Genomic DNA, 16048 nt, shown 5'->3' on the forward strand with positions numbered 1-16048 from the left:
AATATTTGCTTTCAGTGATATAAGTATGTAAAAGACAAAGCTAAATGCAGTTAAATAGTCTTATTTACTCTAGAATTTCTCAGACTTTATTATGCTGACAAATATTATAAATTTTCAACAGGGAGCAACATTTTCTGACCCCAGAGTCCTCTTCTTGAAAGAATGAACATGAACATCTATCCCTTAGAAACCTTTATAAAAGACTGAAATATAGGTCTTAGGGTATCTGAGCTTGATATAGGCATCAGTAAATATCAACTCCTCTCTTTTGTGCCCAATTGTTCAACTACCATGCTTATTCTTGCTAGATTTAAGCTTCATGGAGGCAGGATCTGGGTCTGCCTTGTTCTTTTCTGTATTCCAGTGTCTTGGCATATAAAGACATTCCATAGAAATCTGATGAATGAATGAGTAAATGAGTAAACCAATAAATTAATGAATGAAGTTGAATGTAGTCCTAGCATGCTTGTTTTCATTACCATCATTCTTTGCTCTTTCTAGTTGCATTTGACAGGGCCAGTGGGAGATGTCAGATGCCTCTGCAAAACTTAGTAACAGGGATGGTTCTATCGCACTGTTTTCCCTTTTCAGTTTTAACCTCTGGGAGCACCATATCTTCTGACAGAATTCCCAGCTTTAGCCCCTAACCAAATTGCTTTGCATACATATTTTGAACAAGGCATTTCCGAGTATACTCAGTGGGTTTGTGCCTGATCTGAAGAAGTTGGGCTTCCAAAGGAATCAAATAAAAGCAGCTCATTAGAGCTTAAAAACAACATTGGGGATATCATGTTTCCCACATGCACCCAATGGCAAGCAGTGATCAACCGACCACATCAGCAAATGTGACTTTTCAGGTGGTTCTCTTTCTTTAGAACAGAATTTCCAACTCCTGTTCTCTGGACATTATGCAAAAAATAGATTTATATTTAAGTTAAAAAATAGTTGAGTTGGTCAAAGTCTGACAGATATCCTTATTGCAGAACTTCTCAGGGACTTCATGCATTTCAACACAGAATTTTCCCAAACATATTTGACCATTTCTCTGGATTCCTGGAAACCTTTCTTCTGGAATATCTGGTAAGATTGATGTTCAGCAGAACACCCTTTGGAAAATGCTACAATAGAATATATGGCCAAAATTTGCAGTTCTTATAGTCTAGGAAACAGTCCTGCTCCTTAAAACTGTGGTAGGGAGAAGATAAGGCAACTCATAATTGAATAGGATGATAAAAATACAGCATAAAGCCACTCAAATTTCTATGCATTTTGTAAAATAAAACAAAATTACTAGTCCTGGTGCTTCAAAAGTATGACCATACATTTTCTAGTCTCCTTATTTACCTTTTAGTGCAAATGACTCCTTTTTTATATGATTTTATAGCAGAGATGAATTTTTTTATTCATCTCTGCTATAAATAGCAGAGTTCTCATTTTTAAATTTCTGAATAACATTTCATCATTTTCAAATTTATGAATAAAAGTGGCTTTTAAACGAAAGGGATTTAGAAAACTCACAGACTTCTCACACTACCTTTTGCTGTGATTTGCTATATACTAAAAATAGGAATAAAGCCCCCTGTTTGAATGTTATTCTTCTATACTTATTAACCTGTACTGTGATTAAAATTAATCATAAATTACTGAACACAGCAGACTCAACTACAGTTTGAAGGATAAAACTAGGCTTGCTTGGAAATAAAGACATGATGTTCATTTATAGGGCAGGAATCAGCAACTATAGCCCACCACCTGTTGTACATAAAACGTTGTTGGAACAGAGCAGTGCTCATTTATTTATATATTGTTTATGGCTGTTTTTGTAACTTCATTAGGAGAGTTAAGTTATTGAAACAGAGATATCTCTTATGGCCCTGAAAGCCTACAATATTAATTACATGGTTGTCAATCTCTTTCATAGACTCATAGGAAGATGGAGATTACATAACCCACCCCCTTCCTTCATTCTATTGATGGGAAAACTGAAACCAGAGCTGTTAGGGAATTATCCAGATTTATTCATGCTGGGATACTCTGATTCCGGTATCCTAATAGCTCTAACAATAATGGAAGACAGCTGAGAGGTAATGGCCTTCTGGGGTGCTGCTTGAGACAGCTCAGTGATAAGGAAAGCAATGACTGATTAACATTCCATGGTCCAACGGTGGGAGAGTAGCAGAGTATGTGCCATGTAGGCACTATTAATACACACTCCGCTCCATACATTATTTTTTAAAGATTTTATTTATTTATTTTTAGAGAGAGGGGAAGGGAGGGAGGGAGAGAGAGAGGGAGAGAAACATCAGTGTGTAGTTGCCTCTCACATACCCCTACTGGGGACGTGGCCACAGCCCAGGCATGTGCCATGACTGGGAATCAAACCAACAATTGTTTGGTTTGCAGGCCAGTGCTCAATCCATTGAGCCATAACAGCCAGGGCATGCTTCATACATTATTATTTTTTAAAGTGATTTATTTAATTGTTGTTCAAGTACAGTTTTCTATCTTTTACTCCCATCCCAGCTCACACCCCCAGTGCTCCCCACCTCCCTCCCATTTCCACCCCCCTTAGTTCTTGTCCCTGTGTCCTTCCTATTTGTTCCTCCAAATCCCTCCCCCTTTTTCCCCTTAACTTCCCTTCCCTCTCCCCTCTGGTCACTGTCCCCTTGTTCTCTATTTCAGTGTGTTTGGTTGTTTTTTTTTCTGCTTGCTTGTTTGTTTTGTTGTTTAGCTTCCTGTTAAAGGTGAGATCATATGGTATTTGTCTTTCACCGTCTGGCTTATTTCACTCAGCATAATGCTTTTCAGTTCCATCCATGCTGTTGCAAATGGTAGGAGCTCCTTCTTTCTTTCTGCTGCATAGAATTTCATTCTGTAAAAGTACCATAGCTTTTGGATCCATTCATTGACTGAAGGGCACCTAGGTTGCTTCCAACTCTTGGCTATTGTACATGGTGCTGCTATGAACATTGGGGTGCATAGGTTCTTTTGGATTGGTGTTTCAGGGTTCTTAGGATATAATCCTAGCAGTGGAATTGCTGGGTCAAAAGGCAGATTCATTTTTAGTTTTCTTAGAAAATTCCATGCTGTTTTCCATAGTGCTTGTACCAGTCTGCAATCCCACCAACAATAGATTAGGGTCCCCTTTTCCCCACAACCTCTCCAACACTTGTTTGTTGCTTTGTTTATGAGGACCATTCTGACCAGTGTAAAGTGGTATCTCATTGTGGTTTTAATTTGCATCTCTGTGATAGCTAGTGATATGGAGCATCTTTTCATGTGTTTCTGGATCCTCCGTATGTCCTCCTTGGAGAAATGTCTGTTCAAGTCCTTCACCCACTTTTTAGTTGGGTTGCTTGTGTTCTTAGAGTGGAGTCATGTAAGTTCTTTGTATATTTTGGAGATGAAACTCTTTTCTGAGGTATCATTGGCAAATATGTTTTCCCATAAAGTTGGTTTTCTTTTTATTTTAATACTGTTCTCTTTAGCCCTGCAGAAGCTTTTAATTTTGATGAGATACCATTTGTTTATTTTTTCCTTTATGTCCCTTGCTCTAGGGAACATATCAGTAAAAATGTTGCTGCATGAAATATCTGAGATTTTTCCTGCCAATGTTCTCCTCTAGGACTTTAATGATGTCACAACTTATATTTTAGTCTTTTATCCACCTTGAATTTCTTTTGGTATATGGTGTAAATTGGTGCTTGAGTTTCATTTTTTTGCACGTAGCTGTCCAGTTCTCCCATTTGTTGGGAGGCTTCAACCATTTGTTGAAGAGGCTATTTTTACTCCATTTTATGTTGCTGCCCCTTTTGTCGAACATTAGTTGCCTGTAAAGACTTGGGTTCATTTCTGGGCTCACCGTTCTGTTCTGTTGGTCTATGTGCCTGTTTTTATGCCAGTACCAGGCTGTTTTGATTACAGTGGCCTTGTAACACAGTTTGGTATCGGGTATTGTGATTCCTCCTACTTTGTTCTTCTTTCTCAAAATTGCAGCTGGTATTCGGGGTCCTTCATGGTTCCATATAAATTTCTGAAGTGTTTGTTCTATGTCTGTGAAATATGTCATAGGTACTTTAATAGGTATTGTCTTGAATCTGTAAATTGCTTTGGGTAGTATGGACATTTTGATGATAATTCTTCCAATCTATGAACATGGTATTTGTTTCCATTTGTTTGTGTTCCTTGATTTCTTTCTTCAGTGTTGTGTAGTTTTCTGCATACAGGTCTTTTACCTCCTTGGTTAGGTTTATTCCTTGGTATTTTATTCTTCTTTTTGCTATATTGAATGGGATGTTTCTCTGCTTCTGCTGTTTCATTGTTGGTATACAAAAATGCCTTTGATTTTTGGATATTGACTTTGTATTCTGCTGTTTTGCCAAATTTATTTATTAGGTTGAGCAGTTTTTGGGTAGAGTCTATAGGATTTTCTATGTACACTATGATGTCATCTGCAAACAGTGACAGTTTTGTTTTCTCCTTTCCCATTTGGATGCCTTTATTTCCCTTTGTTGTCTGATTGCTGTGGCTAAAACTTCCAATACTATATTGAAAAGAAGTGGTGAAAGTGGACAACCTTGTCTTGTTCCTGATCTTAGAGGAAAAGATTTTAGTTTTTGCCCATTGAGTATGATGTTGGCTGCAGGTCTCTCATATATGGCCTTCATTATATTGAAGAATGCTCCCTCTATTCCCACTTTGCTGAGTGTTTTTATCATTAATGGGTGTTGTACCTTATCAAACATTTTTCCCCATCTATTGATATAATCATGTGATTTTTGTCTTTGCTTTTGTTTATGTGATGTATTACATTTACTGATTTGTGAATATTGAATCATCCTTGCATCCCTGGGATGAATCCCACTTGGTCATGGTGTATGATCTTTTTAATGTATTGTTGAATGCTCTTTGCCAATATTTTGTTGAGGATTTTAGCATCTGTGTTCATCAGAAATATTGGCCTGAAGTTTTCTTTCTTTGTTGTGTCTTTATCTGGTTTTGAGATTAGGATGATGCTGGCTTCATAAAAAGAGTTTGGGAGTTTTCCATCATTTTGGGTTTTTTGAAATAGTCTGTGAAGAATAGGGGTTAGCTCTTCCTTAAATGCTTTGTAAAATTATTCTGTGAAACCATTGGATCCGGGGTCTTTGTTTGTTGGCAGTTTTTTTTATTACTGCTTTAATTTTATCAGCTGTCGTTGGTCTGTTCAGGCTTTCTGCCTCTTCTTCATTTCAGTTTTGGAAGATTATATTTTTCTAGAAATTTGTTCATTTCACCTAGGTTTTCAAATTTCTTGGCATACAGTTCTTCATAGTAATTTCTTACAATCCCTTCTATTTCTATGGTATCAGTTGTAATCTCTCCTCTTTCATTTCTGATTATGTTTATTTGGGTCCTCTCTCTTTTTTTCTTGATGAGCCTGCTCAAAGGCGTATTGATTTTTGTTTATCTTCTCAAAGAACCAACTCCTGGATTCATTGATCCTTAGAATTTTGCTTTTAGTCTGTATGTCATTTAGTTCTGCTGTGATCTTGGTTATTTCCTTCCTCCTACTTGTTCTGTACTGTCTTTGTTGTTGTTTCTTGAGTTCTTGTAGGTGTAGGGTTAGGTTGTTTGTTTGAAATATTTCTATCTTTTTTAGGTAGGCTTGTATTGCTATGAACTTCCCTCTCAGGACTGCCTTCTCTGTGTCCCATAAGTTTTGGGTTGTCATGAGTTCATTTTCATATGTTGCCAAAAACTTTTTTGTTTCTTCCTTAATTTCATTCTTGACCCATTCATTGCATGATAGCATGCTATTCAATCTCCATGATTTTGAATGTTTTGAATTTTTTCCTTTGGAATTGGTTTCCAGTTTCAGTCCCTTGTGGTCAGAAAAAATGCTTGGTATAATTTCAATTATGTTGAATTTGATGAGGCTCGTTTTGTGTCCTATCATGTGGTCTATCTTTGAAAATGTTCCATGTGCATTTGAAAAGAATGTGTATTTAGTTTCTTTGGGATTAAGGGCTCTATATATATCAGTTAAGTCCATTTCATCTAGGGCATTGTTCAATGCCACAATATCTTGTTGATATTTTGTTTGGAAGATCTATTTTTGAGAGTTGGGTGTTAAAATCCCCTACTGTAATTGTGTTCCTGTCAATATCTTCCCTGAAGTTCTCTAAGATTTTCTTTATATATTGGGGTCCTCCTATGTTGGGTGCATATATATTTACAATGTTTATATCTTCTTGATGGACTCTTCCCTTGAGTATTATGTAATGACTTTCTGGGTCTCTCTTTATGGCCCTTTTTTTGAAGTCTATTTTGTCTGACATGAGTATTACTACTCTGGCTTTTTTTCCCTGTCTGTTTGCTTGGAAAATTTGTTTCCAGCCCTTCACTTTTAGTCTGTGATGGTCTTTTGTCCTGAGGTGGGTCTCTTGTAGGCAGCATATGTGTGGGTCATGCCTTCTTATCCCCACTCCATATCCTCAAGCAACCAGGTCTCTCCCCATGTTGCCCAAACCCTGCTTAGCTGGGGAGGGAGGGAGCTGATGACCTGGCTTTCTCCCAAGGACCCTGCAGCAGGCCCACGGCTTCCAAAGAGTCCATGGTAGACCCAGCACAGGGAGCCAGTGCCGGCCAAGGCTGCTGCCGCCTCTGTCTCCATGCTGGTCCCTGGGACCCTACTGTCCTGCAGCCGTCTCCTTACCATCTGGTTTTTCAGTGTCTGCTACAATTTCTGGTCTCTTATTTTCATGTATGCTGGGGTACTGTTGGCTGTTTGCTCTGTTCCTCCATACATCAGCCAGGTTTTTCTCCCATGTGTAGGTGGAAGTAGAATCTGCTCCGTCCTACTCCGTCACCATCTTTACCTCGACTTACATACATTATTAATAGTTGCATTACCATGTCCTTCCTTGTATGTCTGTCATGTAAGCACTTTCTTCTTTGGACCAAAACGGGGTGCTGCATGGGGCCCCATTAGAAACAGTGCTACCTGGCAATTCAGGAGTGATTCCTATATGGCTCATCCAACGTCTTTCTTAGCAACTGCCAGCCAGTTCACACTCTGCCTAAAAGAATTTAACCTGGATTTCATTCAAACTAGGTCTGTTACAACAATCTTTACTTACACTGAAATGTGCCTATGGGTGCCAGACCAGGGGTTTAAACTGGAAAGTTGTGAGTTTCCTGGCTTTTGTGGCTTAGGCTAAAAGTCTCTGTGTTTGTGCTTCCATGCAGCTGGACAATCCGGATGAGCAAGCAGCACAGATCCGACGGGAGCTGGACGGACGACTCCAAATGGCAGACCAAATAGCCAGGGTAAGGACACTGGAGACATTTGCTAAGAGACCAGCCAACATCCCACACACAAAGACACAGATTATCAAGGGCTATCAAAAAATAAAACAGAAGCAGAGAGGGGAAATGATGAGGACAATCACTCTGATAGGACCTCCACCCTCCTTTTTCAGGGTAACTCTCCCAGAGATATCACATGTGTTTACCATACTCCAGTCATTACCCAGACTCCAGTCTCATCTTTCTCCTGTGTCCCAGACTGATATTTCCAACTGTCTACTGAGCATTTCAATGAAAACAGTCCCTTGGCATTTCAAGTGGAATATGTTGAAAATCTGACTCCTTATCTTCTCCCTCTCACCACATACATATCCCTACATTTACTCCTCCTTATTCTGTATCTAGTTACTACAGAGGAAACCTCCTAATCATTAACTTTTCCTTCCTCCTCACATTTCACACCCAACCAACCACCACGTCCATTTGTCCCACCTCTAAATGTGTGGGTCAGGTCCTTTACAGCTTTCTAGCACCACTGCTAGTACTTTCATTCATACCCTCATCCTCTACTACTAAATCTTAAAATATCCCCCTAACAGGTATCCTTGGATCCAATCCCTCTCTCTCTCCTGTCCTGCATTATGTATGTAGTTGTCATTCCAAAATTTATATACGAACATCTCAAAACAGAACCTCAAGATATTCAGTAGAATCCCCAATTGTCCTCAAAACAAAATCTAACTTCCTTAGGTGCTGTCCAAGTCTCTTAATCCACAGACCACGTCTTTTCTCATTGACATCACTCCCACAACTTTCCCACTAGAACTCCCCATTTTAGCTAGAGAAAATGTCTCTGTCTGAATAATCCAGGCCCTTTCCAGCCTGACTGCCTTTGCACCCACTGGTGTTTTAACCTGCAATGACCTTTCTTTTCTCCTCCAGCTCAGCTTTCAACTTAAAACCCCTTCTCTATGAGCTTAGCAGTTAGCCCTCCCCACTTTTGTGCTTTTTCTATGCCACATATGAACCTTTATTATAACAGTTCATTGAATGGTGATGATTCATTTATGTGTCTGAGTCTCCCAGTAGATTGGATTTCTATCCCTACCATTTGTGTTATCATTAATGGTAGTAATTCTAGCAGTGTATACTGATTGCCAACTCTGTGTCAAGCATACTAAATGCCTTACATGTATTATCTCAAAACTACCCTATAAGAGCTTTTCAGTTACCACTCTTACTTTAGATATGGGAAATCCAGACTGAGGAACTGTTAAGAGGCTACACTGAACCTTTAACTCAAGTTTGTCTAAATATCACAGCTGCAACAAGGGTCAGGCACTCATCCCACGTGCAAAATTTAAAAGTGAGGGATCAAATGCATTAATAAAAATATATAATGTTTTTAAAATCATACTTAATACAGAAAACATCTTTGAAAAACCAAATGCCAAAATTTAAAATAAACAATCTTACTGGTTCCTATGGTAGCCACAAGCCCTGTGTACATGTGAGGTCAGGGGCTCTGGGAGGTGGTAGGGAGGATGAGCAGACACTAGAGCCTGGCATTCAACTTTTCTCTTTATGGAAAGAAGTGTATCAGGACTGAACGCATGGAAGGGAATTCTACTAGAAGAGAAACCAAAGAGATTCCAAGAAGTATATAAATCCTCATTTGTGCTCAAACAGTTATATTGAAATGTTTTATATATTATTTTGGCACCTTTAAAGTTTATAATAGAGTCAGTCTGGTGATTGAAAATAATAATTTAGTTATGAATTTGACTAAAGTTAGTTGTAAAAGGCTCTTATGTTTGAAAACCCTACTTAACATAGGAACAAACATCAATAAGGCTTTAGCATTTACTTTTGCGAACTCAGTGTCTCCTCAGCAAATTACCCAGAAAATGGAGGTCATTTGGTCCATTTGCTGCCTTTGGACAACTGTCACATCTTAAACTAAGTATTCATTCCATTTAAAGAAAATCACATACACTCACACACACACTCTTCAAAAACAAGATCATGACATCTTTATTTTAGTGTACTTTGAGGCCTAGTGTAGGCTAATTTTAATTTTTAAAAGACCATGGATGAACAACAGTTATATAGTGAGACAAGTTGCTCATATCCAAACAGTAAAGAACTCTCTCTTCAGCCCATACCACCAGTTAGTTATTCCGATACAAAGTAGGATATTATTTAATAACATAGAACTAGATTTTCTTAGATAATGAAGTAGGTAGTTAAAGAGAATCTTGGTCATTATTTACAGAAAGCAGAGAATACTTAGTTGTAGATGGAAGGTCCTCTAAACATTTAGGGTATACAGAATTTTTACCAGGGAGTTTACCACCAATTATCTCCTGCTATCCTTGAAACTGACTGTCTTCTGCAGTCAGTGTTCATTCATACCAGTGGCCCTTTGCCACATTTAATTGGTCTTGGAAGTGAGCTCTTTACCTAAGCAGGACCAATCACAATTTTCAGCTTGCCCTGACCACAGTAATGTATCTAGAAATGGATGCCTAATGAAACTAAACCAATGACTCTTTTCCCTGGGACCTATGGACTGCACACCAACAGGGCTGTGCCTTTTGGTGGCAAAAAGATCTCTGAAGCCATTTTAATTCTTCCATGTAAGGAAAAGAAGAGGAAAGAATGAAGCCAGCACACAGAGAAAAAGCAAGACAGGGAATATACTAAAATCCTCAGGATGTTCAAGTCCCTGAATCCACTTATTCTGGGGACTCAGCCATGGAACTGCTTTTCCCTCAGTGTGCTTGCTTTCCAAGAAAAACAAATTCTCTTTTTGCTTAAAACCAGCCTGGGTAATAGGAAAATTGATAAATAAATCACATACTAAAAATTAAACATCAAGATCTCAGATATTGGCTAATTCACAAAGAGATACTGAAACCAAAGCACCTCTGCTTCTCTTGTTTTATTTAGCATGCCCTGATTTTTCTATTTCCTGCATCACAGTGAATTTTAGTGAGGTTGTGCAATTCAACTCACATGGCTAAAAAACAGCTCTTGTAAATATCAAAACCAGAAATGCCTGGATACAGATGTTATCCATACATAATCCACTCTGTTCTCTGAATTAAAAGATGGGTAGAACATTTTGATTGAAAGTTAGGGGCACCAACTCTAACAGATGGAATTAATTTTTCAGAAGACAGACAAGGGGATCAGAGTGTCTGATAGAGCACATGGCAAGGTGCAGCCAAAACCCAAGAAGGTACTGAACCCAGGGACCACCAAGTGGTCAGGACTTTCCTCATCTCTTAACTCTGTGTGACCCATTGATTATTCCTTTTTTCTCTGCAAACCAGCTTCTTATACTTCTCAGATGGGAAACAACTGCTATACAGCTCTGCACGTTTCCAATATGGCCAAATAAGAACTCACTTAACCAATCAACATCTCTTGCAAATCTTTTTCTCTATTTCCCCTTTCCCCTTTTCTCACTGCCACTTTCAGATTCACAATTTTAAGAGTCAGCCCTCTGATTGGCCCAATTTTGTTCAAGGGGCAACCCCTGGAGCAATTAATTAATCCACTGTTGAAAGAGGGTAAGGACCTCACTGAACCGCAGATGCTGGAAATGGTTGAGATGCTCACTCAACCGAGATGTTGAAAGTGGGGACCTCACCCACTGGGGGTGAGGGTAGTACCTGAGAGGTCGAGCTATGGGTGGAGTGGTCAACAGGAATTGGGAGAAATCCCAAGACATGCCCAAAATTATTAACTATCACTTACATGGTATTTACTATGTGCCAGACTCTCTTCTAAGCATCTCATATTTGAGAGCCTATCTAACCCTCCAATAACCTTATGAAACGTGCGCTATCATTATTCCCCTTTCAAAAGAGGCTGAAGCAGAAATATCATAGGACTTGGCCCAGGTCACCCAATGAATCTACAGTCCTAATCAGTATAAATACATCACCATTACAAAATGCCTTCCCAAATATAGGTCCTCATTTTTGTCATCACCCCAATACACAGCTCCAACATGCCCTTCACCCAGGCCTTCACCTTACCTCATCCTGACCTCTCTTTGCTAATCAGTCCTTTATTAAATGTGTCAACCTGTACAGTTTCACCTAAACTTGAGAGTTCCTTTATACCTATGACAATCCTGGGAGTTACAATAATTCTCCCCATTTTAGGCACATCAGAGAATTTGAGTGATGTGCTCAAGTTCACTCAGCTAGTAAGCAGGAAGCTGCATGCTCTAATGCAGCTTTCTTTCATGCTCTCTCTTTTCAGTGGTTAGATGACAGACAGAAAGTTATGCCAGGACAGAACGGCCCCCAGGTCCTCTCTCCCTGATGATTGCTCCTCCAGAAAACAGCTTTCTCTCTTCCAAAAAGATCTTCTGTGTATTCTCTTCAGTTTATCAAGAAGGCCAAATGAAGCAACAGCATCAGGCAGAACTGGCTCCTGGAGTTCTGAATTCTTTCTGCTTTGATTTCCTTGGAATTTGGAAAAGAGGTTATAGGACCCTGGTGGTTCAGCCAGCAGAATTCTCGCCATCACACACATATGAAAGGCACATGTTTGCCCTTTCTTCCTAGGAGAGAAGGGAGGCAAGTGCAATTCTGACACTTTAATCTATCAATCCAATCACACCAACATCCTACGAATCATCAGACAGGGACAGCTGCCTGAGCCCTTGCTGTGAATACCAGACATATGCTGCCTTCAGAGTTTCATGAGCTCTAAATGGGGTGTTTTTGGTGGTTTGGGGGTTTTTTGGTTGTGGTGTTTTTTTTTTGTAATCTGGTAAAAAAGATTTCTTTAATCCCTGTTCAAACATTTTCCCAAATCCTGTCATGGTGATATTAAAGGGTTCCCATATTTCATCCAGAAATTAAATCTAAGTTTTTTAAATTTTGTGATTAGAAGTTAACATTGGACCTTAAACAGGCAGATTGTGGCACCAGTGCTGCTGATATTTGCCAGTTCTTTCAGTCACATACTAGGGTGAAATTCCAAAATTCTTGAGCTAATTAGGTAAGACAATACAGCCTTTGTGGTATAAGTGGCAGAGGTTTTTTCAAGTAATCATTTAAATGCGAAGTTGTCATTGAGACCTGTATTCTCTGCAGAGCAGAATTTCCATCTCATTCCATGGTCCTGTTGCAAACATTGGTGAGAGTATGCCCTCAGGAGAGAAGTAAGATCTAAACATTTCCCTGATAAAAAAAAGTTCTGCTTCATACATTGCCAAAAATCAGGAAAAAAATAGATTGCTCTCTTACCAGAGAATGATACTAGCCCCAGCTTATAAATTAATGTTCCTATACCCAGCATACACCCTACAGCATGAACTAGGACAGTGTCCACGAACACAGAAGAAGTTAGTGCATTTTTTTCCTGAAATAATGTTTGCAGAGAGCATCTCCCTGATTCTGGCCCTTGTCAGGCAGCTAAGAACCAAGGGAAATCTGAGTTCAAGGAAAAATCTAAATGCCAAGGAGGTCCCCTGACATTCATTCCAGTGACAAGGAGTCCACCCAATTAATAAAAGCTAAGGAGGTAAGACCAAGCCACTCAAAGAAGAATTTAAGCAAAGAAGCCAATCCAGGAATCTATGATTCCTGTGTTCAAAATGCCTTCTAATGTCTGTGATGCTGATTTGGACAAGTTATTACCAAGACCTTCCTATTCTTGTTTACCATGCCCAACTCTCCCCTGCATTCCTTTGCACTTTACCCTATGCCCACCATCCACATTCACTGGTAGTAATGGAATGGTCCTGCTGTGGAGGACTGGCTGTCACCAGCCCTTTGCTGAGTGCTGGGTCACCACAGTGAGAGGCCCACAGTGCTTACCTCAAGTCTGTTTCCATTTGGGCCAGATAGTTCTGCCCTAGTATATGGCAGCTAAGCACATGAGCTCTGGGTTTCAAATGCAATTCTACTAATTATTGCTTTAACTTCTATGCCTTATTTTCCTCCAGAAAAATAGGAATAAATAATGACACTAGTCTCAGTGGGTTTTTGGAGAATGAAATGAGGTAACATGTTAACTGCTTAGACTACAGTTAACTGTTTAGCCAGTAACTCCTTAGCCAGTACACAGTTAACACTCAGTAAATACCAACTAGCATCATGATCTTTATTGTGGTCACCATCATTATTAGCGGTATTGTTGTTAGTAGTATTGGTGGTAGTGTGCTGCCTGATATATATGGATATGTATGTATATGTGCATATTTATATACATATATGTAAATATGTTCATGGGTATGTGTGTATGTGTGTATATATACATATATGGATGCATGGTGTGTGTATATATCCATATATACATGGACACACACATGTGTACATCATTAGTGGTCAGAAGTATTATTGTTTGTTATTATCTTTTACTCCACAATAACTTTATGAGGTTTTTTAATCCCCATTTCAAATATGGAAACTAAAAATCAGACAGGTTAAGAAACCTATCCAAAGTCACACAGCCAGTGAGTAGCGGATCCAGGATTCAAAGTAGAGTCTGTTTCGCTAACATGGACTGGGTAAGGTTCCCTGGTGACCTTTGTACCCCATGCATACCTCTGTTCATGTGACACATGGTATCAGTTTGGTTGCTTTCTATCATGGCTCCCTTTTCAAACCACTGCCCTCTGCTGACTCATTTATCATTACCAGTAACCAGTGTCTCATTTATCTCATTACCAGTTGTTACCAGTAACAACTATACTACCTGGCACATGATAGGGGCCCAGGAAGCACTTGAGAGATTGGATTGAATAGCTGCATCACTACTGGTGAGCTCCCATGCCTAGAACATTTTCTTCTGCCACCTTCTTCCTTCTAATTGTCTGCCAGTGTATGTCATTTGAGCCTTTGGGGTCTAAGGACCCTCTATCTAACTGGGGGTACCCTTGTCAGCTTTTACACATACTCACTTCATCCTCTGTGGATAAAAATGCAAAGGCAGAGAAGCAAAGCAAATGGCTGAGAGAGCTGTTAGTATTTTCAAATGCTGCTTTTCAAGATGTTCCCCAAATCCCTGAATGTTGCAGAGCATATACAACCCTGGTAGGAATTGTCCTTGGGGGACCATCCTCACTGAAGAATGTTATCAGCCCAAAACAAAAATAAATGTCCAGCAAAAATTTTCTCTGGAAGACTTTGTTCACCTGTATGTTATGTCTTTCATAAAGTAGTATGAAAAAAACCAATCCTTTTGTCAAGGCTAATTTACTCTGATGCTTGGGAAAGTAGCAGTCAAGATAGACAACTATATTTTCCTTATTTTGGCACATCTTCAGCTTTGAAATGTGTTTGTGATGGGTCTGCTGCTAAAAACTCCCCTCAAGAACCTTGGCTTAGACTGACACAATGCTACTTCTTCTCAAGTCTTAAGTACTCAGGGCAGAAAAATGGCCTTGTTTTCCCTTGCACACTTCAGTTTTATGAGATTGTTTTTATGATGTCATTAGGAACTGCCCAGTTTCTTAGAGGAGTGATCTTTCTTTGGATTTTTCCAATATTTTGCTGCATAAAGATATGGTGGATGCTAACTCTGGGCCAGAGTGAATGTTGTCAATGGCCACTAGGTCTTCTTCTAAAACTTTAACAACATGACATTAAAAGGCCTTGGGTGATTTCTGAAGATGATTGTGATAAAAGGGTCTGCACTGGTAAGGTCTCTGAAGGTTGATTAGCAGGAAAGAATACATGTCATAAACACAATGGCTTTCATGCTATCTCTATGGTAACTATAAGGCCAGCAGCTCCCAGTAAACATCCAAGACACCACTTACCCAGCTCCCTGGGAATATCATGTAGTTATGAGGTTTGGGCTCCAATATGAGGAGAAAAGAGATAGGTCAGTGTAGCAGCATTCAAGCTCTTAGGATGTAACCTTTGCTGCTTGGATTTATTTGACAATAAATTAACCTACCTCATTTTTCTCTTTACTCTCATGAGAAGTCATGTTCAAAAGGAGATGAGGAAATATGTTGTGACCATGTACAGTTACATAGACCTTCTTGGATTCATAGTTGCCTATTACATTTTCCATGGAAAGGAGAAAATAGCAGTGGCCCTCTCTTAGCCAATTCAGCTTGATGGTAAAGTCTTCTTTATTGACCAGATTCTTAGCCCAAGGGGTCACCACCTTTGGAACACCACCCTAATTCTCCCAGGAATACTTCACATCTTATAGGCTTTCAATACAACATTGGCCATGATGTTGCCTCATAGATCTTTCTCCCCACTAGCTATAAGCTCCAGGAGAACAGTTCATATCCTTACATCACGTTTGTCCTGTGCCTAATACTATGCCAGGCACAGTGTTGGTGGCATTAAATGTTTTCTAAGTGATGATGGGCCCAGCAGCCAAGTCCTCACATTTCTATGACCTTCTACATACAAGGTATCCAAGTTTTTGAGGTTCACAGTTGTGCCCTGATTGAATCCCAGAATGATAAAAAATCAAGCTGAACTGTGCAGATGTTTTAGAGGAATAAGATTCAATCAGGACTTGCTCCTGTTACGCTCCTTCACCTGTCATCACATTTTAGAGCCCTCCATCCTGCTTCCCTCCTCACATTCACTCACAGAGGTTCAGAAAGCACCACACAGTGGGCTGAGTCCAACCATAAACCAGGAAATGATTGTACCAAGAGGTTCCAGAAGGAGTTTGTACTCTAAGGCTGCTGGGTAGATTTCAGATCCCAGTATACATGTACATGGAAAAGCTGAATCTCAGTGTTTTTCTGGAACTT

At 39.4% G+C, this 16048-nt stretch overlaps 1 protein-coding gene across 2 annotated transcripts in view; it reads left to right on the forward strand.

Moving 5' to 3' along the window:
- Nucleotides 1–16048, forward strand: part of CADPS (calcium dependent secretion activator) — a 452323-nt gene that overhangs the window by 194466 nt on the left and 241809 nt on the right. For both annotated transcript variants that reach the window (XM_053668933.1, XM_053668932.1), the window contains exon 4: nucleotides 7231–7311. In XM_053668933.1, the coding sequence (XP_053524908.1) occupies nucleotides 7231–7311 (81 nt within the window). The remainder of the gene's footprint in view (nucleotides 1–7230; nucleotides 7312–16048) is intronic.

Source organism: Artibeus jamaicensis, unplaced genomic scaffold (assembly GCF_021234435.1).
Source record: "Artibeus jamaicensis isolate MK-2021 breed Jamaican fruit bat unplaced genomic scaffold, CSHL_Jam_final contig_519, whole genome shotgun sequence".
NCBI lineage: Eukaryota > Metazoa > Chordata > Mammalia > Chiroptera > Phyllostomidae > Artibeus > Artibeus jamaicensis.